The sequence below is a fragment of the Xiphophorus hellerii genome, chromosome 19 (genome assembly GCF_003331165.1).
Source record: "Xiphophorus hellerii strain 12219 chromosome 19, Xiphophorus_hellerii-4.1, whole genome shotgun sequence".
NCBI lineage: Eukaryota > Metazoa > Chordata > Actinopteri > Cyprinodontiformes > Poeciliidae > Xiphophorus > Xiphophorus hellerii.
Window position 1 is genome coordinate 19,751,111 of NC_045690.1, and position 26,753 is coordinate 19,777,863.

At 39.6% G+C, this 26,753-nt stretch overlaps 1 protein-coding gene across 1 annotated transcript in view; it reads left to right on the forward strand.

The window, feature by feature from the left end:
- LOC116708498 (glutamate receptor ionotropic, NMDA 3B-like) overlaps positions 1-26,753 on the forward strand; it is a 121,144-nt gene that overhangs the window by 88,925 nt on the left and 5,466 nt on the right. The window contains exons 6-11 of the mRNA XM_032546363.1: positions 1,932-2,078; positions 3,338-3,483; positions 8,544-8,659; positions 23,627-23,778; positions 24,898-25,062; positions 26,391-26,458. Of these exons, the coding sequence (XP_032402254.1) occupies positions 1,932-2,078; positions 3,338-3,483; positions 8,544-8,659; positions 23,627-23,778; positions 24,898-25,062; positions 26,391-26,458 (794 nt within the window). The remainder of the gene's footprint in view (positions 1-1,931; positions 2,079-3,337; positions 3,484-8,543; positions 8,660-23,626; positions 23,779-24,897; positions 25,063-26,390; positions 26,459-26,753) is intronic.

Sequence of the window (26,753 nt, forward strand, 5' to 3'; positions counted from 1 at the left end):
AAGTGATGTCTTTAATATTTTTTATGTATTTCTTGAAATGTGTTTCTTTTTAAAGTTTAACACACACCGAGGGAGTCATTTTGACCAGGCTTTTTTTTTTCACCAGGCTGGTGACTTTTTCACTTAGACAGTTTATGATTTAAACTTTTTTTTTTTTTTTTTTTTTAGAAACTCCTCACAGCCTGCTGTCAGGGAATGTGGTTTATGACTCCAGTAAATAATATCAACCAGCAGGAGGTTGTGCACAGCTATTTTGCTTTAATCAGGAGTCACAATCTGTTACATTTCATAAGTGTCAATCAGAAAGACAATCAATGAAAATGGTTGCTATTTTTCATCTGTAGCAGATTGGATGCAATTAAAGTCAACTTGTATGGCATTTGAGAATTTTTATCATTACAAATCTTCATATTTCATCTAAATATGTGACACAAAATGGCGTGGCAAATGGAAGTAGATGGAGATGAAATGTTAATGTGTGGTTATGAAATGGAACTGAAATAATTGCTTCTTTGTAAAATATGGATTTGTTCAGTGGGGCTTGTTTTGTCTTTACTAATTTTATAGCTCGTCTTCTAAAATATTACATATTTAGCTCTGATGTTTTTTTTATTTGTTCAGCTCAGTTTTTGTGCTTTATTGTCACTCATGGGGAAAACATAGTGCACAGCTTTAGTCAAGGTAGTCAGAATCCGTACATCAGCACAATACTACATTCAGTAACAAAAATAAAAATCACAATACGTTCTAAAATGTTAGAAAACGTGCCATGCTCGGTCAAAATTGGTTAAGAGCTTTAATTTGTGTAAACTAGAAGTTTTTTTATGAGAATATTGTCTTTATTTATTAAAGACTTTGTATTAGAAAGGCGATCCTTTCTAATACAAGCAGCACATAAACAGGTTCACATCTGCAGCCGTTTAACACTTTGATGGTAAAATCTGGGCAACTTTGCGAGAAAAAGAAACAAACTGTTTACATTGTTGTGCCAACAAATCTTCTAATCCTGAAGCTCTTTTTCCCCCCCCTCTGCAAACACATTCAACTTGTGGAGACAAACAAGTATGTAGGCTAAGCCGTCAAACTGACTGAATTAGGTGTCTATTTTAAATCCTGCTTGATGAGCTTTTCATGCAACAATGCTGTATTTTTTTTTTTTTCTCATCAGCTGAGAGTTTGCTCGGAAAATGCTGCTTCCAGGTCTTTATTTAAATATGTTTGTATTCAGTAAATTAGAACAAGTTTGACAAGATTTATATCTTTCGTTCATTTAGAAAACACAATTTACATAAAACAGTGCTGAGTCGGCACTAAGATGCCACTTTTATTATTACATCTCTATTGTAGAGATGTAGGAGAGCTTTCCTAAGGACGACTTTCCTCCCCCAAAAATGCTAATTGGAAAATTATGCTCATAATGTGAAGTCTCACTTTATTCCCTTTTCAGTAAACCGACTAATTATGCTGAGTGTTCATCACCCTCTCCATGCTGTTGTGAAAGTGGGTTATAACCTTGTTTGTATAATTGATGTCCCATTAATCTCCAGCCTTTAAAACACTAGAAGTGAATTTATTTTCTTTCTTTTAAGTGGATTTTAATTGGTTCAGTAATTGAATGATTGCACATTTCAGGTGGTGAATTCCCCTAAGCAGGCGATTTAATGGAAAGATATGTCCGATATGCTGCAACAAAAACCCTTGCAGTTTCTTCTCTCGGTTTTGCTTTTACCGATTCCTTGGTTTCACAATTTGTGAATTTTAGGGGAGGAAAAACAGAGTTTGCATGGAGGTTTTATATTTAAAAAGGGGGTGGAGGGAGGCAAAAGACCATTTTTGACACAGTGTTAATTCTCCGTTTCTTCTTGAGCTACGATAGTTCAATCTTTTAGATTTGTTCAATTATTCATTCATCATCCGTCATCTCTCTGCAGACTCCTAAATGCTGGACGGGACGCTTCTTGATGAACCTCTGGGCTATTTTCTGCTTACTGGTCCTGTCCAGCTACACAGCCAACCTTGCTGCTGTTATGGTTGGAGAGAAAACCTTCGAGCAGGTTTCAGGAATTCACGACGAGAAGGTAAGGTGACGTGCAAGCTGCCAAATTTATAACTGGAAGGTGTTTGACATACAACACACAGCTGTAGTGGTCTGGAACGGTATTTATACCACTCTTACCGTCTCCAACTTAGCCAGAATGATAGACTTGAATGTGTTTTATTATGATAAACACAAAACAGTGCATTGTTTTTTTTTTTCTGAATTAGAGGGAAAATCGTATCCATATATGATCATTCCTATTCAATTGAATTACCCTGAAAAAAAATATCCAGTGCATTAATTTACCTCCAGAAGTCACCAATTGCAATAGTAAATAGAGCCCATCTGTGTGCAACTTAATCTCAGTATAAACCCATCTGTTGTGCGAAAGTCTGTGAGGTTCGTTAAAGAACAAAAGAGAACAAACAGTATCATGAAGACTAAGGTATACACCAGACAGATCAGGGAAAACATTTATAACAGTTACAATATCCTAAGTTTGAACGTCTCATGTTCGACCAATTCATGCTCCAAATCTTGAAAGAGGATGGTTAAAAGTTCAAACTTAGTTTGAAGTTTTGAAGACACGGCAGTCCTAAACTCACAAGCAAAGAAGATCAGTGGTGTTTAATACCAGGGAACTCTGGAAGAAAGCCTGATAGAGGAAGCAATAAGTGTGTGACTGGGTTGGACATTAATCTTCCTAAAGGACAATATCCCTAAACAAACAGCGAAAGTTTCGATGGAATGGCTTAGCGCAAAGCATATCCATATGCAGTCAAAGTGTACAGTTAACAGGTAATTTGTTGCAATATATCAACATTAACGTTAAGTTCCAATCTGACTGAACTTCTGCAGTTTTGCAAAGAAGACTCAGCTAGACCGTTGCTCCCTAGATAAGGAAAGCTGTTAAAAACAAAAAACAAGACAAAATGCTAGGAGCTGTAACTGCAGGGGAAAGTCGTTCCTCAAGCACCGACTCGGGGGGGGCAGACTACATTATGTTTAAAAGACATTTTCAGAGTTTTGTGGTACAATATGTCCACCATGTGCTGCTTTGTTTTTGACAAAGACACAATAAAAAAGGTGACAGTTGTAGACAAAAAGTGAAAAATGCTCAAGGGGGAAGGAGCAGAATAATTTGTCAAGCATTACTGCTTTTCGCATCCCTGTTCCATTTTCGGGTGAGTTTGGAGTCGGCGTGAATTTCTCCTCAAGTTCCATCATTTTTCTCTTTTACTTCTACATTACCATCTCGCCTTTATTCTTCACCATCCTCTTCTTGTGTCGCTCCCCCAGCTGCACCATCCCTCTCTGGGCTTCCGTTTTGGGACGGTGAGGGAGAGCAGCGCCGAGGACTACATGAAGAAGAGTTTCCCAGAGATGCACGACTACATGAGACGCTACAACCAACCCACAACGCCAGAGGGTGTGCACATGCTAAAGTAAGGGTTAAAGCACGCCCTTTTATACCCTTGAGTCCAAACATTCTTGTGTGTGTTGCGTCTGCTCACCCTACTTCGCCACATCAGTTTTGGTGTAGCAGTTCTATTATGTCCTAAAGATTCGTTTTGAATTTCAAAGAGAGAAGTCAAAGGCTAGATGTGTTTTTGTAGGTTTTGTGAGATTTGTTGCCATTTTTCCGCCCGAAGCAATGTTCCCTCTAATCCATTTTTCTGTGTTTTCTTATTAAGAGAACACGGTACTTTGCAATTGCACCTGTCAAAGATACAAACGAACACCAGTTGATGTATGCATTCGCACTCCGCATTAACATGACCTTTTTTTTTTTTTCTTTGTTTTTTAAAACCCATTTCAAATAAAGGTATAAGTGAGGTAAAGCTAGACATAAATTGCATTGACAACATGCTTTCAATGGAGGGGGGAAAATGGTTTTCTTATTCATAATGAGTTTTGGAAAATAGGAATGAATGCAAGTCAGGGCCAGACTGATGTAATTATCGCTGGGAAGGAACGGTTCGGTGGGATGCTGAATGGGGACAGAAAGCAGATGAAAGCAGGGAGGCAGGGCATGTTTATTTTTAAAGTTTACGTAATTCACAAGGGCTGCACAAGTGATTTGTATACGGCATTAAAAAACGTAAAGCGGATGAAACACAAAGGTGCTAAAAAACTAATATTTTCAGCCGGGAGAAAAAGGTTTATGTAACTGCGGGACCCTGTCCTGTAGGGGCCAGCTGAAATATGGACTTAGAGGACCCCTGCATCTAAATATATTCACACTGGTAGGTCTGTTCTGTGGAGTTTGTTTTTGGACGCTGGGAGAAAGCCAGAGTACCTGTGGAAACCCCACATGAGCACAAGAAGGACATTCGAATTCTAAACAGAAAGGGCCACAGCTGGGATTTGACCCCGTGACCTTCCTGCTGTAGCACACTGCTAAGCACCACCATGCTGCCAGATTTCTGTACATGCATGGGCATCTATTTAAAGAATTCTTCGAAGATACACACATTCACTGGCCATTCAACCAACAAATTACAAGGCAGCAACTCATTTCACTGACGTTTAAATCAAGTATCAGAATGAGCAATAAAGGGACTTAGGTGACCTTGAACAGAAATAAACGTAAAATATATATATACATTGCTGATCTATAGAAATCATTTGCAGAAAAGCATCTAAAAAAACAATGACCGCTAAAAACAAACAAACAAACAAAAAAGATTAAGTGAGTGACGCTGTGAGGATTTGGGTTTTCTGTGTGTTTATTTAGTTCCTGTGTCTCTTGTCCACCCCTTGATTGATCCCAGCTGTGCCCTATTTCCCCTGATTACCTTCCCTGTGTATTTATGCCCACCTACGTCCGTCGGGTCCTAGTTGAATGTCGGATGTTGTGCATCAGAAGTCGTGCGCATGTCCCAGTTGCTACCAGAGTCAGAGCTTTGCTGCTGCTCACCTGTGCTGCCTGGATTTTTGTACATCGATTCTTCATTAAAACCCTTCATTTTCCACCGCATCTGGGTCCTGCCGCGTCCATCCCCTCCATCTCCCTACACAATTCACGACAGATAGGTGTGTGGTCAAAAAATGCTTTGTAGATGTCAGATAAGAATTGCAGAATGGTTCAAGAAGACAAAAATACACAATTAGCTCAATTGGTCACTCGTAAACAACCAAAGTACGCAGAAAACATAGATGGGCTACAGCAGCAATGGACCGCCTCCGATTGGCTAAACGTGACAGCTACAATTTGCATAGGCTCACTAAAATTGAACAAATTAGGAAAAAGTTTCCTGAAAAAATTAGGCTTTTTTTGTCATCAAATCTGTATTAAAGTCAGATACAAAACAATATGACAAGTACATTCAGAACAACCCTTAAATTTTAATGTGATAGAAGGAAAAAAATAAAGGATTATAAGAGAAATTGCCTGATAGGATGAGATTCCATATTAGCTGCAAGATTCAGATGCTAGAATTTAAGGCACCGCATCAAAGTGTGTGGCTGTTCACAGGTTGTTTGGGATACTTTCTTGCCCCCCTTTGAGCTCCTCAGGGCAGGCTGATGATTTTTAAACAACACAGCCAATACCCGAGTAATTTTTGCTGACAAGGGCCATGCCTTTATAGCCTGTGTAGCCCTGGATACTTGTGATAGGATACGTTCAAGTCTCAATCTGGTTTCTTGAACAAAATGAGTTCACAATACTCTAATGGCCTACAGATCTCAATCCTATGGAGCACTTTTGGCATGTTGTGGAATGAAATATTCACATCATGGATATTCAGCCGAGAACTCTGTTGCAACTCTGTGACGCTTTCATGTCGATGTAAACCAAAATCTTCAAAGTTTTTGACAAGTTGAATGTATACCAAGAATATTTAAGGCAGTTTTAAAGGCAGTGGAGTTCAACTCGGTACCTGCAAAGTTGACCTAATTTAGCGTGTGAGTTTATAATTTGCCTTCTTCGAAAGTTAAGACACCTGTTAAGATACGCCATCATTTATTTATTAGACTTCTTGACCTGGGACCCGAATTCTAGTTTAGTACCACAAGCAAGCTATTGTGAAATGGTATGACAATAAAATTCCTTGAATCCTTGAAACGTGAGAGCATCAGTCTCAGAAATCAGCCTTCATTTAACCTTCTTGATACCTCTTTGAGAGCCTTGCTCTCTCTCACTTTTTTGCAGCCTTAATTAACAGCAGCTACAGCAGCTACGTCCTAGAATACACAGTTCTCTTTTCAACAATCTTTTTCTCTATGCTTTCTCCAGCTGCCTTTTAGCTTTGAACGTTTTTCAAACAGTACCAGATCCTACTGCCAACTCTCGTCGGTGTTAGTGGAGCCTGGCATGGCATCGCTTAGGATTTTATGTTCTCCGATCTGAAAAAGATTAGATTTTTGGGAGGGTGGGAACCAGTCAAGCTAAACATCAACTGACTCTGGTCACCAGATGATTTCTGGGTTTGGTTCTTCTTTAATGATGATTCAAATACATCAAAGAAAGACAAAGAGAAGCATTTTGATGCAGAGGTGACTGTCTTTGGTAATTCAGATCAACTCTTTGCTAAATTTCTATGGAACAAGTGGATACCTGACTCTGGCACTACCTACCTTGGTCTAGCATTAAACCTGCCTTGGTGAAGAAACTTCACATGAACCTTATTAAAACATATACTTTTAATAAACTGTGAAAGTCAGTGTATTTTGAAAATATTTAATCATATTTTTATGTTCTTTGGCATCGACTCATGACGCTTTTCAGCTGAACATAAACACTCAAGCATGCATTACATACCACCTCCACAATCTCTGCTTTGATCATATTCCTGTTATGATGTTGATTTTGAACATGTAAACAGCTATTTTGAGCTCACTGTACCCGAGTTTTACACCAACACATCGAGCACATCTCACTTCTGTAACCTAGCAGGGCAGCCGATGTGCTGGTTTCTGAGCCGCTTTTCCAGTTTCTTCAAAAGTTTGGCTTATCCTGCTGATTGTTGTGACAGTAAAGAAGGATGAAAGTGATAATACTGAAACCCTTCAAAGTCTTCAACTTTATTGAACCTGTAGATCAGTGCATAAATTCTTCCTTCATCATCCTAAAATTTTCAAATAAACCGTATCGCGAGTTAGGTAGCGAAGACTCTCAAGGTTTCATAACTTATTCCGTAACATCTGTCAGGACAGCCTTCAAAAGCTTCACGGAAAACTAGCGGAATGAACACAGAATGCAAGGATTTAAAAAGTAAGTTTGGACCGGCTACATGCAGCATTGAAGACAGATGATGCTATAACCGTACATGCACTTGTCAGAGGCGCTGCCTGCTGCATAAAGCACCAGCAGAGATGCGGAGATGGAGCATGTGCTGACTTTGTGATACCAGTGGGAAGATACAAAGCGCTTGTTCAGAAAAAGAGGATGATGAAGGCGCTGTTTGCTTGTGTGCAAGGCAAAGCTGAATTGTAAGACACAGCAGCGCAGGGAGCCCTAGTTGGAATGTAAAATACTGTGTTGGCACAACTACTGACCCCAATACTGCTCACAAATCTTAGAGAGAAGAAAAACCCAATCCTTCCTTGGCTACTTATACATATTTACACATATGTAGAAGGCTCAGAAAATAACTTGCACACACTCCACCTGTGCACACACTTGAAACATGCCTTTCTGGCTGTCGTCTTTCATGCATTCACGTGCACACGCGCGCTCATACAGCGGCAAACTCAATTCTTATTCCAAGGCCATGCATCGGGTGAATTCCGACCCTCTTTAGTCCCGTAAGTTGTCTCTATCCTCTCTGCTCCCCGCGCCTCATATTTGACAGGCCTAGACATCGAAAAACAGACTTTCCATCTTTGCCAGGAAGGCAAAGACTTTGTAAAGTCAACCTTTTGTGTGGAGACTCATGTCCTGAATAGCAAGTTCCTGGAAATTTGATCAGGCTGGGCTGATTTTTTTATTTCTTTTTTTTACCAATAGACCGTAACAATATGTTTTCATGTGTATGCACTTATGTAAATTTAACGATCTCGCAGTAGAACCTGGGTGTGTATGGGCTTATGTTGAAAAAGTGCATGTCTTTATCTTAGAGAAGCAAGTATATTTTTCAGACTCTGAGTGTTGTGCATCCTTAACCACAGCCATAGCAGTGGTCAGCAGCACGGGGACGGTCTGTAATTAGGGGTCAATTAGGGTCGATTGGATCAATATCGCTGGAGCAGGAGAGTCCTCTGCAGAGTGTATAATGCCTTATCAGTCTGTTGCAGAGCCTGTTGGTTTAGGTAATGATATATGTGTTTACAAAGTGTATTGGAGCATGGTTAATCTAATCCTCCCTATAAATGACGAGCTGACATGACAGCCTCACATTCCGAATCGTGGGAATCAGGGTTGAGGAGAACTCAATCTGGCGTATGTTTATATTTACTTTTCTTACAGATTAGAGGTCTTTAATTAATCCGTCACTGTCTCTCTCGCTGTTTCTCTTCCTCTTTTTCTTCTTGTTGTTATGTGTGTGTGTTGGTGGTGAAGGACAGATCCTCCGGCTCTGGATGCATTCATCATGGATAAAGCCCTGCTCGACTTTGAGGTCTCCATTGATGCAGACTGCAAGCTGCTCACAGTGGGGAAGCCTTTTGCCATTGAAGGTACACAAGCCAGCAGACTCACACACTTGTTTATATGACTTGCAAGAAATTTTTATTGACCAGCGGTCAGGAACTCCCCCTTCCTCCCGGCAGTGTTTTGTAAAATTATTTTTTCTGGCCCTCTCTTGATCTTATCACATATTTTTTTTACATTTTTTATTTAAGTTGGGTGGCTTACTTTAAAAACAGCATCACAGGGCTTATCTGAACTTTGATCTAACTAAATGTTTGATTTCTAATAAGGGATCAAAACAATTTTGAGGCTTAATTTCATTAAATGTTTGACTGTTTGAACACCCGCTTCGTCGTCACACGACTTTGGTGGAGCAATGATCACAAAATATCTATTGTGACAACAATCTCTCCATAATTAATACATTGAAGAAAAATATCAGACTTTCCAATTCACTCGTCAGGGTTCAGTTTTCTGCTTTTCCACCTGCAGTGCCAGTCAGAAGTATAGTTATGCTCATTATTTTTAAACGTTGGGAATTTAATAATACAGTACATTTGAACTGATTTTTTTTATCCATGTGAGAATCTTTATACCACCAAAAATAATAATTAGATGCACAAATTTGAATTCATAATGGATATCTAATCAACACATGGTGGGATATATACTATATATATATATATATATATATATATATATATATATATATATATATATATATATATATATATAGCTCTGGAAAAACTTAAGAGACCACTAAAAATGATCAGTTTCTTTGATTTTACTTTTTACAGGTATATGTTTGAGTAAAGTGAACATTGTTCTTTTATTCTATGAACTAGTAACAACATGTCCCTGAAATTTCAAGCAAAAATTTTGTATTTATTTGCAAAAAATGAGAAATTGTCAAAAAAAAACTAAAGAGATGCAGTGCTTTCAGACCTCAAATACTCAAAAAAAAAACAACAAGTCCATATTCATTTAGAAACAACAATATTAATGCTTTAACTCAGGAAGAGTTCATAAATCAATGTGTGTTGGAATAACCAGGAGGTTTTCAGTGGGGTTCAGTGCAAAGGTCTCTTCATTTTTTCCAGAGCTGTACATCTCCACTAATGTTTGAATAAGCAGGCCTTAGTAGGTTGCAGAGAAACGACATCCTTTTGTTGTCATCAACAAGCTTCTTGTATAATTTTGCCTGGTTTTTGGTCACCTCTCAAAAATGTTTTAATTCACTTTAAATTGTTTAGTTTCTGGACTGCACAACAAAAAGGCTCTTGATTTGAATCCTGGCCATCTTTCAGGGTGGAACTTGGGTGTTCTCTCTACTGGATATATGGGGTATATACATGTATGCAATTGTAGTCTTGTAAGTGTGTGTGTAAGTCTGTGGTGGTGTGTGAAAGAGAAAAAAAATTGGGGTTTTTTGTCCTAAAGTGCACCCCATAAAGACAAACTAGGCTGACATTAGGCTTCTGTCAGTCCTTATAGAAGGCTTAATAGAGAGGTTTGTTACAGAAAATTAAATATTTTAAATTAACTCTACCAATTCTTCCAAGAAGAGTTAATCTAATATTCAGCAAGAGGATTTCCAGAAGTTTGTTGTTGTCTATAAAAATAGTGTGGTTGAGGAGCAACTTGCTAAGATACCGTACATTTGTCACAATATGAGAAAGGATGTACAGTATGTCTGTTTTTAACCTGTCCATGTAATTTTGACCTTGGATTGGTAAAGGAACCACCACAACAAATGTTGATCTAATTATCTTGTTCAAAATTAATTGGAGTTGTTTGTCGGGAGATCAGTCCACCACAAAAACAGTTACATTGCTCTCTTAACAGCTTAACTGCTAACCAGCATTTTAAAGACGGCATATCTGTATTCACAGAGTGAAGGATGGCTATCTATCTCATACTCACTCACACATTCATCTTAAGAAAGATCAGTTTTCTGCTGTGAGCTCACGCAAAGATCAAGATCAAATGCTGTAGTCAGCAACATGACTGACAGGATAACAAGTGTGTGAGCTTATAATGCCCCCGGGGTACTCGGCCATCTATTATTAATAAGACAATGTTAGACAAGAAGACTTTGGACTTAATGATCACAAGTTAGACTAACAGCAAACCAGCCATAAGGCCCATAAACAAATCCATAGCCAGACAGGAAACACCTAATGACCCGCATAGGGGTTTGGTGTATGCAAGTTCTTCCTCAGTGCTACATGCATGTGTGGATTTCTGCATGTTGGTGTGTGTGAATAAGTGTATGTGTTTATCAACTTGTGTGTGCGTGGGCGTGTGTGTGTGTGTCCCAGTGCCATTCTTGCTTTGAGACTTTCGGGCGAGGACATTTATTCACAGCTGAGGTCTTCGCTTTTGTTCTATTTGATAATCACAGTGTTTTCCATGGCATGAATGGGGAAAAAGAACCTGGAATACTACCAAGATGCTTCCAACAAGCATTTCATGCAGCTCCCAAACCTATGGGTTAAGCGGTAAACGCACTACTTTCTCCCTTCTTGTTATCACTCTAAAACCTCTGATTACAAATTTTGTAAAAATGCTATAAATATTACGTTAAGGCTCTTATTTTACGTTCACATGAGACGTTTTTGCACCGCAGGACCTTATTCTAGGAACCAGGTTCAAGGTTTCCCCCAGAAAACTTGCTAAGCCCGGTGGTTGGGTGCCAGCGGGGCAGTCATTCATCCAGCAGCCCATTGTGTTTTTGAGTTAACAAATGTTTAAAGCTGACAGGAAATTTGAGAATAGCACTTTATAATTCTGTGTTATTGGAAGAATAATGCCTGAACACCAACTATATAGTCTTAAAAAATGCAAACATTTAAAAAAATACTTAAGTAAATAAGCAATCCTTAACCTGTTGGGGACACAAGTAAAGCCTGGTGGCCCGCCAGGTTAGTTTTGACCAAATCAGGTTAGCAAGACGGACATTTACCCCAGAGGAAGTGGGTTTAATTCTGCACTGAATCATTGGCGTTGAGCCTTGTGGTGGGAGTTTGCTAACAGTTTTTGTAATTGTTTAAATACCACTTCAAATTATATATTAGTCATCTTTCAATTTAAACTTCTCCATACATTACAAAACATTCTTTTTAGAGAGCTTGCAGATAACCCTGAGCATCTTGTTCATAAGACTGTTTCACAACAACAGATTGTCTTCAACTCGAAGTTTCTTCAGCTCTGCTGTAATAAAAACAACTACAGGAGGTCCTTCCTACCCACAGACAGCAGCATCTACAGCAAATGTTTAAAGAAACTTGGACAAAATTGTTTAGTACATGTTTTCCAAAACAAATTTCTCCTATGGGGACAATAAAATACACCTTAAAACTTACAAGAACATTTAATTTCCCTTTGGAATTACGTATTTTTGAGGTGAACTGAATAGTGGTTTAGACAACAATGAAACTCGGCTGGTAATGTTCCAGTGCAAATTCAATTATACTAGAATCAGCTAAACCAAACACAGATATTACTTTAAAAACATACAAGTGAAGTCTTAACTTTCAGACATTAGAATGAATACACTGATCAATGTTACTTTATTGGATTTTAATTGAGACATGCTGGGTTTTTATTTACACTCTTTATATTCCTAAGTAAAATAATAATGATTATACCAAAGGGACAAAATAACATTATGGTTCCATCAATAATAGCAGGTCGTCTAGGTCCTGAAGCCAGGTTATAATACTACCTCCACTACATTTGGTATGTGTTTCATAAGCCCATACAATATTGTCCCCAAAATTTTGGATATCATTAATGTTTTTTGGGGGGGTGAGGAGGATTTTTACAATTTTTTTTGAAGGGGTGGCAGTCATTATTTGTTTGACCTTGGAACTTTCCAAGAACTTGGATTTCTTTTCTACACAGATGTATTTGTCACCTCAGGGATAATTGGTTGATGTGTTCTTGTAGTAATTTTGACTGGCAGGCCACAAGTTTTATCATTCCATGTTTTCTCAGTTTGTGTACAGAGACTCATTGTGGTTCACTGCAATCTCAAAGTCTTACAAATAACTTTTTAAACCTTTCCATCTGAGAGGTGTCAGCGACTTTGATTCTCGTATGTTCACGAATGATGCATTGGCTTTTAAGATCTTTTAGCCTACTTTATGTTGTCAGACAGGTTCTTTCTGAGATCTATGGCAAAAAAGAAAATCTGCAAGAGGGCAAAATACTTCTTTACCGAACAATGTCGACGGTTCTGAAAGACAAGTATATTTGAATTTCCAGACAGTTTTACAAATATTAAACTTAAAACACTTTTTTTTTTTAAATTCAGTTTGTATGGTGATTAATGGTCGATCCGATTTAGATTCAAGCAAGTTGTTCAGCTGTAATACTTTCACGACCTATACACACGTGCAGAGCAGTGGACTGTGTCGCTTTAAGAAACAAAAGGCTGCTGACGACCTGCAAGAGAAGATCATGTCCTCTGTCTAATAACAGCCAGCCTCTCTTTCACTCTGTTAAATGAAAAGCTATCATTCAGAGTTTTACATTATTCTAGTCACATGCCATTTGCACTTATACGCCTTGTGAAGGTGACTTTGACCTGAAATTTCAGCTCACAGAACAAATTTATTAAATATGTCAAAACTGTTAACTTGTAACCCCCACTCAGCTCGTCTCACGCGGAGGCTCCTGCAGGGATGGGGCGAGCGTGCGTGTTTGTGTCAGTCTTCACATCGCCGAGACATGCAGATACTACTAGTAAGGGTGCCACGTGGGAGCAAACACTTTGTTGCACCTTCTCTGTCACTCAGAGCGTAGCCTCAGAAAGACCCCGCTCCCGCATTCCCTTGCTTGGTGTACAACTGTTGTGCGCCGGAGAATATCTACTCCTTTCTTCGCTGCGCACAACAAAGCGAGTTAAGAAGCGCCGTTGTTGCAGTGCTCTTGATCGCAGCGGTAAGCCAGGTCTCATTGGTATGTAGAACGGGTCAGTTTGATGACTGCGTGATTCATATTCCGTGTGAAAAAAGCAGGCTAAAGGAATCTACTTTGGGCATCAGTGGTTATTTACCCTTACAGCGTGAGTGAGGAGGATGGGAGTGAATACCTCAATAAATCTTAGCAGTGTTAGAAGAATGAGCAGGAAATGACCCAGACAGGAAACGGGGGAAAAGACGAAGAAGAAGAAGGAAAAAAAGAAAGGGCAGCGCACGAGATGGAAGAAGATGGGGGGGAAAAAAAACAAAAAAATAACCCAACAAAGGCGATGAAAACGGGGGCCGACTGAAGTTGGAGTCGGCCATGAGAAGGAGATAGAGGGCTTTCATTTGCCCACTGCCAGCCCTGTGCCTTTCTGCACAGAAAGTGATAAAAGAGCCAGCCAACAGAGTCCCCTAATCAAGACAAACCTTTACCCCAAGCAGATGGACTGAGGCAGGAAAGAGAGGGAAAAGTAGGAGGCAAAGAAAGAGAGGAAGCGTTATTTGGTCCATCTGAGGAAGGATTTATGGAGTGGTTTGTGGTCAGGAGATACAGGGAGCCAGAAGAATTGGGAGTGTGCAGTTGCTGCAGGCAAGGTGCTCAGCTGAAATCTTCTGGCTGCTTAACTGGAGAGAGATGCGGGGGTGTCGCTGTGTGTCTGTTTCCTCTGAATGCTGCTGGGAGATGTTTACGACAGCCTAGACACACCCCATTAATAACATTGCCACTGAACGCGGGGCGGCTCGCTGCTGCTGCTGCTGTTTCGTATGTGTGTGTAGGTGTGTTTGTGAACGTGTCTTCTTCCTCTGTGCACAAGCGCACCATTCAAGTTCAGCCAAGCAGCACGGAGTACGTCTGAAGATCAAAATAAGGATGGGAGAGGACTTTGTTACCAGGGCTAAGGCTGTCATTGGTCGGGCAGCTCACGTCTGGCGCGGGCAAATACACGGACACCTTTGTCTGTTTCTGTGGCTGGAATTCCAGAGACTCTGATCAAAAGAAACATAAAGCAAAATTTTAAATGAGGATTTAAACAGGTGTGGTAAAAAACAAACAAACGCAATGTCCAAAACATCCTGATTACAAGTTTATAATTTAAAATTAGCTTAGCCCATTTTCAAAATTTCTTGGTCCTATTTTATGACTTTGTTCATGTATCATTAAGAATAATAAGGCCAAAAATTATTCATGCTGGGGATTGTGACTGAAGGTGAAGCCAAAAGGCTTGATTTTCTTTTTTTTTTTTATTCATTCATGCATTTGAAATTCAGATTCTTCAGGCGCAAACCTGATGAAAGGGGAGGAACTTCACTTTCAAAGCAAAGACTCTCATAATTGTTTCTCTACTAAAATACACATTTCTACTGGCAGAAAAACACAAGCAAGGGTCGTCGCTTCCACGAAATGTTTGCGTTGTAGACATGTTCACAAGTCATTCCCCCCTCCAAGTCCAAGTCAAGTCTCTTTTTTTTTTAATGATTGAAATAGATGTTTATTTTTTCTCATAAGTGCACGCTATTCAGTCTACCTATACCGTGTCATTGCTATAGTTTAGAAACTCAAATCCATGTACTATTTGGCCTAAATTAACATATGAACCATTTACCTTATCTTGTGATCCAGGGAACTCCTGGTTTCTGCATGAGTTAAATCGTTTATTTTATTTTACTCCTTATAATAGCTTTTTTCACACCTATTCATCTTAAAAAATTGATACTGGAGAGTGAGTTACATTGTGTTGACTTGTGTATTGATACACCATTTAAACTCTTTCCATTTCTTTCTATCTCTTGTATCAGTTTCCCGTTTCTAACTACTTTTCTTTGTGGATTCGGATTGAAATTTGATTTGGATGGAGTAGGAGTAACAGGTTGTTTTTTTTTTTTTCCAACTTTAGGGAGCACTTTTTTAGCATTTGTATAAATGTGGTCATCCACTCATCACAGTTTATTGAATGTTTACACCGGTACATGAAGAACTGGACCTGGGTAAAAAATAGTTATCGCTACCCAACACAACAAAAGTCATTGTCCTCTCTTGCACATTTGTATCTCGCTAGAATACTAACAGTTTTTGACTTAAAGAAAAGAGAAAGAAAGAAAAACTAAAAAGTTGCTGAACATCAAATTTCTCAAACTTGTATTTTCATTTTTCTTGAGTGAGTAAATTTTTTAGCATTTCCCTGCGTCTCTGTCACCGGTTTCAACATCTCGGACGAAAAATCAAAGGCAGCCACATGAAGGTCACACACAATGCACTGCAGTCAACCAAAGCATTAAAACTGATGGGTAAAGTGAATTACATCCATTACTGTCTTACAATGGCCCCCGTCAAGTGTTGGGGAGATCTCAGCCATCAAGTGAACAGTTAGTTCTTTGGCAGTGACTTGAGTAAAACTGGCAGAGGGGCTAAAAAGCACGAGATTTTGAGAAACTCTGGGAAGGACTAAACTTTGATAAGAGTGACAGCTAAGTGACGCCATCTGAAACAGGCAGTCTTGTGAAGCTGACTCTATATCCAAAGGTTTGTCCTTAAAGGAAGCAGTCCACAATGTTTAGCAGTCGAAACGGGGTTATGGATGTCACAACAGCTGCTGAATAATCTGCACAGCTCCAAATCAGTTTGACGTCCGTGTGCAGAGAATGTGTGCAGGCTGAGCACAGAACTGAGCCGTGAAGCAATAAAATGAGGTGGAATCACATCTTTTTTTTTTTTTTTTTTAAATGTTCATTTGCGAAACGGATGGAAGGAGGACGCTTTGCGAGCCAGGCTCTACCCGGCGTTAGCAGGGTTTCGACATTCACCTGGATGTCATTTTGACACACAGAACCACCTACCTCTTCCAGCACAATTAGCGCATCCAGCCTCACTGCAAAAGCAGTCAAAAAAAAAAAAAAAAAACTGCTGTCAGCCACGTGCTAATGTTAGCTGGAAGTTTCATGTTGCTGTTATGCCATAGCGAGAACGCATGGGAAGCAAAACAGACATCTCGCTAATTACATTTATGCTTGATGTCTCAACCATGCAGCGGTACATGCATAAGCCCGACAGAGATAATTTCTTTTGCACTGTCCAAACCGTAAATGTGGTAATGCGGCGTCTAATGTGAGCCACAGAAACCACTCAATTTGAACGAAAATGACTGTGTTTCGAACTGTTTGTTGCCAATTTCTGGGGATAATGTTGCATTAAACAGACAAATTACAGCTGCGATCATCAGCACGCTGTACAGTGCGATCATTTTGTTCCTAAATGATGACGCTCGTGCGCAAGAACAAGTTTGATTTGATCGCAGGGTGAGAAACGTATCACGGATTCAATCTCAAAATGGCAATATTGTCCAGGTGTTCTGTTTCTATATTATGCTAAAGACATAATTTAGAGGATCCACTACATAATTACGAAGCACTGTCCCAGGCCAGAAGCTCCGGAAATGCATCAGCAGCTGTCTGCTATTATCCGCTTTCGTCGTTCCTTACTTTGCACTCACTGTATGGGCGGACATTAAGGACAGAACAGGACATTTTAAATACAATTTATTTGACTCTCCGCATGTTATTTAAGTTCTTGTTTCCCCTTTTTATGACACTTTTTTTGACTGATGTGTTAAATGTTAATTCATACTGACTGGCTTGAACCAAATATTAAAACATTTCCGTCTGTAGCCGCGGTGAAAGCTAATTGCGGGCAGAAAGCAAGATGGCCGGAGATGGCTACGTAAAGAAGGTGCGGTGCGGTTACATTTCTGCGCAGTTTCTTTGCAGATGAATAAAAATGACTTGATGTTGCTGCTTTACGTAAGCATTTTTATCACCTCATATTTACACTGTGCAAGTCTTCGAGTCGTTCCTGATTTAGCGCACCAACATCGGTGAGTCAGAAACTGCCAGAACACTTCCCAGCTGAAGTCGACGGATGAGGTCAATTTTTTAAAAAGCAACAGAACACAAGTTATTGGACGGTCAAGGTCCCCCTTACATTTGACAATTTCTAAATAAATGCATCTCACATATGTTTTCTGTAAGGATGTGGTTTTTCTGTGCATTATTAGTTAATTTAGTCCCTGTGTTTTCTTGTTTAGTCCCTGATTGGTCCCACCTGTCTCTTGTTCCCCTGATTATTTCCCCTGTGTTTTTTTTGCCTTGCATGTCTCCTCCATTCCTCGCCGGATCCTTGTCTTAGTTGTGTCTACCTGAGTTCGTGGCGTCTCGTTCCTCACCTGTGGTTGAGATTTATATCTCAAAAGTCTGCCAACATGATTCTTGTGTGACATTAAAGGAATTAAAACCCAATTTATGACTTGAAAAACTACACAGTTAATATTTGGATTAAGAAAACAAACAATTTTTATATTGTGGACTAATACTGTCACATCAGAAGAACAAGGATGAGGTTAAACAATCTCATCCTTTAAAATCTGACAACTGAACTTGGATGAAAAAAATAATAGACCTACTGTATGTAGCACTGCAAAAATAACGTTCGCCCTCTTCAGTCCATCTTTGCTTAGAAATTATCAGCATTTTTAAGTATTTGTCAAAACAAATGGTTCAATTCAAGTGTACAAATGTCTCCTAAATGAGCTCAAGAGTAATATTGGAATTATATGTTTAAAAAAATGGCCACAAAAACAAAAAGCATTTAAATACGGTTTGTTTATTTGTGTAGCACATTTCAGCAACAAGGCAGAATTAACAGCAGTTAAACACTCATATGTTGGTTACAAATTAATAATTCATGCTATCTGTTTTATCGTATCTCTTATATTTCAAGCATTATCAAACAGGTTTTTTATTTTTCTCAGTTTTATTATATTGAGGGCTTTTAAATAAAGTCTAAAGTGCACCGTCACGTCTGTTTAAGTCGCTGTGTGGGAATGTGAGTGACGACTTTAGGGCTTCAGATGAAGCAACCAAATGTCTGGGGGGCACAATCAAAACAAATGACAAGTGGCTGCCCACTTGCATTTCACTGTCTGACTGAGTGCGCCACAGAAATGCAGATGGAGATTGGCTGATGACAGAAAGAAAGCCGTCTGTCGGCTGGAAGTAAAAGAAAAGAGGAGGGAGACATACGGAGACAGATGAGTGGACCCGGGAGAGGACCTGAGAAATGTGAAGAAGAATGGATTGGAGCAGAAAGAGAACAAAAGCAAAGGGATGACAGCGATGAGGGGGGACACGACCGGCGGCAGCGGAGAGAGAAATGACCTCAGAGTGAGAAGGAGGAATAATGAAATGATGGCAAAAGGAGGGAAGAAGAAACAGAGATAGAAAATGGGAATAGAGGGGAGATGAGCGTAGACAGTCTTTGTAATGTAGGAAGCAGAGTGTGACAGTTGCGTGAACCTTTGCTGTCCTCCTCTTTTTTTTCTTCTTCTTTTTGTCCACAACCCCATCAGGCTCACACACCTTGACAGTCGCATAGTACACACACACACACCCACACGCACACCCCGACAAACAGCTGCCAAGCCTGAGACAACCCCACAAAGCTAAAAAAAAAAAAAGAAAGAAAGTTGGCTGTACTGCATCTTTGACTGCAGTACAGATGAAATGAAACAAACAACCCCAGGGGAGCTTGTAATTTTCAGAATCTTTTGATTGAAAGCTAAGGAACAGATTTCTGTTTGGCTTTTCTTTTTTTTTTCCTACTTGCAGAGAGATGCATGGTATAATGCAGATCAAAGGCAGTTTCTGCAAGCCTGTGAAGGGCAGAGTCATTTTTCTTTCCAGATTACAAACAGTGATACATGAAAATGTCACAAAAGCAATTAAGGCAATACAGCAATAAAGACTTGTGACAGACGTACTTTAATATCTTACTTAATTACAAACATTATGGTTATACAATTATTAACTGTGAGTGCAGTGTGTTTTATTGCTTTCCGGTCCTGCAACTCCACACATTTTCAGCTTTATACAGAGAAATAAGAACAATGTAACAACCTCTACAAACAAGGCAGATTTAATGAACTACAGAATGGATTTCATTTATTACACTTCACTGGTGATAGTTTTTATTACATGCTTTATACATTACGAAATTTGAACTGCCAATTAAATGATTTAAATACTAAACGTATCTTAATATGCAATAATACATGCAGTGGAAACAGTTTTTAGCGCTACCGCTGGTGTTATTATCTCGGTTTTTGGTGGGACAGCTAATCAACCACACAAAAAATAAATGCCACTCCTGAATTGGGTGTTTTGCATGTCACATACAATGACTCCTATTTCAGCTCCCAGAAGCTGTATTTTCTTTTCGATATCTTAGATATGCTCTACGAAAAATCTGCAAATATGCCAAATACTGGCCATAATGTTCTGCTCACCTAAAATTCAAAAAATATATTTTTTCTTGACGCACACAGCAGCAAACGTCCTAGAAATAATAGAAATATAACTGCAATTCTGCTTTGAGCACTTTCCAGAAGGGCAAGGCTAACATTAGCAGGTTTAGCCTCTGTTTTGATATGACTTGTTGATAATTCGGCAAGTAATGCATTTCAGTGGGGGCTCCAGCTAACCGTCCGAAATCAGAGCTTACAGAAAATCCAAGCAGTTTCTCTCGCACTAACGATATCTTATCACAGCAAATACACTAAACGGAAGCCGAGGCAGGTGTTACTTGCTTTTTAAAATCTTTGCAAAAGATGGAAAAATGCTTAGCCATTCAGATCAAGAAAATTATGTGCATGGTGGCTGAGTGCAGAATGTGCACTAAAAACAGTAAAAGAGAGATTATTTAGGTCAGTAAACCCAGTGAAGATGATTTAAAAATGCCTTAATCAGAACACTAGTCTGGTTTCATTTCCAAATGCTTGTTTTGGGTATTTTTAATCTCTTTAATCAGATCCTCTGTGTTTTTCTTGCACAGCCTTTGAGTCATTCAGTTGTGTTTTGGTAAATTTCCACCAGGCACTAATGTTCATTATTGTGAGAAATTGCTTGCATGTAACTGTTCTACCGTAAAGCTAGTACACTGCTTGCTGATGGCACTGAAGCTATTGTTGCTGCTCGGCCTCCGTTAAATATGAACAACAGAAACATTTATCCACAAAATGTAATAATGCTACACATTTATAGTTGGAATCCATGAGACAACAATACATTCCTCAGATGTTGTTTTATATGTTGTGATGTCTATGTCACTTAGTTGGATTTTTGTATATTTAACAATTTATAACAACTGAAAGGATGTTTTTTAAGATATTGTGACACTTTGGATCAATATTCAGTGTTTCAGAAATTGAATGACAATGAACCGCTTAAATTACTTTTTTTTTTAATGCTAACCGAATGTTTTTAAAATATATATAGATACTGTCTACATCGATTCAGCCGTCACCACTCACAAATGAAATCAAGGCAGAAATGCAAGAAGTTGCGAGTTGAAAAGGGCAAGTAGAAAAGAGGAAGACCTGTGAAAAACATGCTGTGGGGTGAGTCACAACCCTGTGACCTTTAAAATAATATCTTCATAAATTCCCTGTCTGTATCATCAGTTAGCAACAAAGCGGATAAAGGGAGATGCTGATGCGGTGTATCTAAGTGTATATTTGTTCTGCTTTGTAACTACAGACTTCAGTTGTTAACAAAATGTAATGGAGCGACAGTTTTGGAAAAGGGTTTCAAAGATGCACTTCTTCATTCGCCTTAAAATCATATTGTTCACATTTCATCTGACATTGGCTAACAAGGTGGATGTTTGTAGCAGGACCTAAATCCTTATGCTGCACTCGATGTGGAGTAGCCGTTTACAACCGCTAACTGCTACTGCCGCTAGTCTAGAGGTGCAATTCCACGGAGGAGCTTTGTTTATAACAAGCATTTAGGCACCCCCGAATGGCTGTTACAGTGAACTAAAGGATCCCTAAAATATGCATGAAATCAATAAAACATCATTTCAAGTATGTTTTTGATGAGGAAATAACATTATGAATACCTCCCCATACATCCCAGCACGCTTCAAACACAATTATGGTAAAAGGAGATTATTGTTTTGGTTTTTTTTTTTCTGCCTCACAATCACTTCTAATAAATAAGGTGTAGTTAATTATGCCGTCGAGGGAGGCCAGTGGTCGGAAGCCGTGTTAAGCCTGAGGCTTTGTGGGGGGGATTATTTGATCAAATTTGACAATGTACATTGAAATTATGCAAATGGACACAGCTGGTTTAAAGTGTAAGAAGATATTTTAAGCCTGGCGTCTACAAATCTTGCTACATTGATTAACCCAGAATCAGACTGATGACTGATGGTCTGGCTCCGAGTAAGGAAACGAGTACAAGTAATATCATGTGCAAAGAAAAATTTAGGATGCTTCACTGAGTTTCAACAAAAAGGACAAAGAGGACTTTTTTTTTTCCACCTCTCACATAGAAGAATGCCAAAATCTATTTACTTGTCTCTGATACCATTGGAGGTCACGCATGAAATGAAAGACCCCTTGCTAATATTTCTATCTTTTGTTGGGTTTTCTTCAAGGGCCTTCACAAACAGTGAACAGGCTAATCGCATGGCAGCACCTCAACGCATGTAGGCATCTGGACATGGTGAAGACGACTTACCCAGGTTTAAGTGGGCATTAGACAGGAGGAAAGAAATGCTGCTAAATTTACTTGGAACATTTTGTTGTTGGTCCCCAGCTGGCTGGTCACAGTATTCAGAAATTGTTGATGGACTAGGATGCTCAACCACCTTTCTGGTTTACAGACAAAGGTCTAAAAAAAAAAAAAGAGAGAAAATCAAAGAGAGGTAGTTGAGGTCAGAGGTGATAGGTTTGAGTTCATTGGCAACGATAGCTCAAATAGCCATTTCTTGCCACCAATTCACAGTCATATTCAATAAAATAGAATCTTCATTTCAATGAGACTTGTTTGCCAGATTAAAAACATCTTTTGTAAATAACAACCTTTAAGCAGTTATTAAATACATTTCTCAATAAGCCCACGTTTCTGTGTTAAACATGTTATTTTATTGGTCTGATGCAATATCCTAAAATGTAACCTTAAATGTCGTGTTTTCACTACCTGTAGGCAGATCGTCATAATTTAAGCTGGTAAATGGCCATCTGTGTGTAAATAAATTGTATAATGTTTCACTTACTGAACCGAGTTACTGGAATAAATTTACTTTTTAATAATATTCCTGTTTTATTGGCTACAACTGTGTGCAGAGTATCATCTCTGAATGTCCGACTCATTGAACTATGAAGCAAATGGGCCACAGCAGCAGAAGTCCAGGTGCAACTTTTGCCTGATAAAAACAGGAAACTGAAGCAAATAGTGAAGGCTCGCTAAAATTGCCTGGTTCTGTAACTCCTGATTTCAGTTTGCAACATTCAGGTAGTAATGTTGCACATACAGCAGTTCAGGCTGGAGTTAGCAGTGATGGTGAACATTTTCTTGTGACACTTTGGGTCCCTCAGTACCAAGTGGGCATTGTTTGAATGATGAAGCCTACTTGTGTGTTAGTGCTGACCCTTTCCATCAAACGTGTCTATTGAACCCGATGATATATTTCAAAAGTCGCCTAATCTTTATTCAGGAAAGCAGCTTTTTGGATGTAATGGAACCAAAGATTGGCTTCGCGACTATGCAGCCGGACGTATCTGCAGCAACTTTGTGATGTTGTCATGTCATTATAAAGCCAAATCCCCGAGGAATGCTTCCAACACCTCGCTGAATCTACGCCATGAGGAACTAAGGGAGTTGTGAATGCAAAATGGCGTTCAACCAAGTGCAAGCGAGGTGTACCCAATAAAATGTGTGGTTACTGCACTAAATATTGTGCTCATGCACTGCACTCAGGCAGAAAACATGGTTGATTCTGATTCAAAGTGAAGCCTGCAAACTGAAGTTACATATTTTCCGTAGGGAATTTGCCCTTTGGCTTTTTTTCCGAGTGGCCAACTGTTTTCCTGCGAAAAAACAAAACAAAACAAAGTTTGTACGCCCTGTTCCTCGGGCACAGCTAAAGTTCTGAGTCCCTCCACTGAGGGAACATTCATTTACATCCATGTTTATGTCTTCTTCCAGGCTACGGCATAGGCCTTCCCCAGGGCTCTCCTCTGACCCGTAATGTGTCAGAGTTTGTGAGTCGCTACAAGTCTGACGGCTTCATGGACATGCTGCATGACAAATGGTATAAGGTTGTACCCTGCGGAAAGAGAGTCTTTGCAGTCACTGAGGTAAGTCATCAGTGGGAGTGTTCACACGGTGAACGTGGATTGTGTACAGAGCCAAGCCTATAAATGAGTCTCCCGCTGGGATGCAGACGAGATTGGCTGCCAGCTAAAGCACACATGCACAAAGACGTGCACTTAAGTCGCCAAAATTACATAAACTCAGGTTTATTCACCGACCTCAACCACCGTTTCAAGCGCAAACCGAGTGTCGACTCCTATTTCGTCGTATTTTTTGAGTGTGATTGAGGAGTACATAAAGTTCTCTGTGCTTCCTTCTCCTTTCACTCTTTTTTTTTTGTAAAGGATTAAAATCCCTAGATACAGCACTATGTCTGTATCTTATATCCGCAACTAAAGAAGCAATACAACTCCCTTCGGCCGTTCCTTTTAAAGGATCCTACTTCAAAGTTGAAATATGGAAGCAAAACTCAATTACGCAACCTTAGCGTCACCCCGCACCAGGAACTTATCAGTCTTCATCCCATTCTAAGCCTGGAGAGCTGGCTACTCTGAAACAATGTGAGCATTAGTGCAAAGTTGGCCCCCTGGATCGGGAGCAGAAGGAGGTCATTGTAGATGTTGATGAATTTGTCGAGTCAGCATGGGGCTAATTGCCATCAGAGGCGACGCAGAAATGAGTTGGGTGGGAGAAACGTGATTAGACGGTGGTGGAGGAGCTCCCCGCCGGCCCCGCCACTTCCTCTGATGAACTTGTCATAAGACGGACGTCGCTTGAGTTAAGGGTTGTGGGCGAGTGGAAAGGAAACAAAGTGCTTTTTTATTTCTCCATTTTCCCCTTTTATCGTCTCTCTGCTAACTGCTGTTCCTTTTTATTACTCTAAGTTGAGCCTTCCACTTCTCCCTTCCTCAGTCTTCCCTCTCCCCCTCTACCAGCATGTTTTTTTTTTTCCCCCCCCTTACACTTTATTACTACTCTTATGGGCTTACACAGCCGCACTACAACAGCAGAATATCAATTGCGCACTCACTAGCAGCGACCATAATGGTAATTAGCTTAAGAATAAATAAGAAATGGTTCCATTTGAATCCCTGCCGGCTCTCGGCTCCAGCGGCTACTGACGCTCCCATGTCTTCCTTCCCTCCCTCCTGTCTCTTCGACAGACTCTGCAGATGGGCATCCAGCATTTTTCAGGTCTGTTTGTGTTGCTGTGCATGGGTGTCGGCGGAGCTCTGCTGACCTTGGCAGGTGAACACACCTTCTATCACCTGGTGGTCCCCCGCCTCCGGCGCTCCAACACCCTGCAGTACTGGCTGCACACCAGCCAGGTGGGTGAACACATGGGGCGGACAGGCATGCACACTTCCCCCCACCGTTACATCTCGCACACACCGAAGCAAATATACTGCAAAGATGTGCAGACGCTGCTTGTAATCTTAATATTAGTCTCTGGTGTTCATGCACTCCAGCTGCTCCTGCTGCAAAGTTCCCACCTGCATCACTTGCAGATAACCTGCGCCCTCTGCTGTTGCAAACTTTTAATGGCACTTACTTTGAGATCATTATAGCTACAATTTGGTTATTTATCACTGAGGAAAGATACAGTCTGACCTCTTTATGTTATGTTAATTACATTAATTAATGGGGGGAAAAAAACTTGTTAATTACCTAATTAAGTTTTAATGCTGCCTGTAAATTAAGAAGTTAATTTAAACTTCTTAAATTAAGCACATTTCCGATAAGCAGTGCTAAATGCTCTGGTTCATGGCCTGCCCGTTACACATCTATGCCTTTTGTCAGTAGAAGTCGCTTTCATCTGACGCTAATGGGTTCTTGAAATACAAAACAGGGCTCGAGATTTTAATACAACATACTGTATCTGAGAATTTGTGTGTTTTGCAGCAATATTGAAATAGCAAATGAATAACAATGCAGAATTTAAAGGTCATGTGAAGTTTTTCTTGTTATGCAACTCTGGTCATTACCAAATGAGAGGCCTGTGGCAGTTTCTGGAGTGAATAATGGAACCAGCGGTCTGAATATCAAGACTGCTCGCATTCTTTTGTTACATTTTTCTAAAAGGGCAGCCAATTCAGTGCCGCCATCTACGGTTTCTGACGTAGTACTTCAATCGGAGCCCTGTAAAATAAGAAAAAGTTTGATTGCCGCGGCTGTAATGTTCTGGCCAGACGTTTATGTGCACTCGTCATAGCTGTAAACATCGTAAATTTTTTATGCTTACCGTTGTCGTTTTGTGTTTGTTCTAAAAAAAAAAAAAATGTGTATAAAAATAAATAAATGGCTCCATTAAATCAGTAAGAGCAAATGGCGAGTGTCTGTAGTCGTCTGAGCAGAACTGGGAAAATGAAAGCATGTTCATTCATTATGTATTTTTACTGTGTGCATTTGGACTAACACTTACCGTACCTTAAACTGTCTCAAAATGGCAAGCATAGAAAATGTGTCTTTTGCTGAAATTCAGAGAATCTCCTCTGTATTTTCTGAGTCAAAGCTGCCATAGATGCTCTGTGAAACTACGCGGAATATTAATGCCTTGAAAATAGCTTTCCTAATTTGACACAGGTCAGATAGTCCTAACAATATATCTATATATATATATATATATTTTTTTTTTTATCACCGCTTCTGCTTGCAGAAAATCCACAGAGCGCTCAACACTACATATGAGGATGTCGGGAAGGAGCTGACCGGCCTTGACCAAAAGTAATGAGCTCACTGACATTTTGATCTTCGTTTGCTCTCTGTGTTCACAGTCCCTTGTTCTGAAAATGTCCTGCTAAATGCAGCTTAAACACTTCAGGGAAAGTTCATCATTCACCACAAATGTATAGTTGCAAATACACATTATTGTAGTTGTGATACTGTCAGTTTTTTTTTTGTTTTTTTTACTAGTTCACATCTTGTAAAATGTATTCTGAAAATGTATCCTTTTGAGATTTTACTACTACTTCCTGTTTCCCTTTAAATGTCAACAAAATACAGCGAAGTATGTAGTATG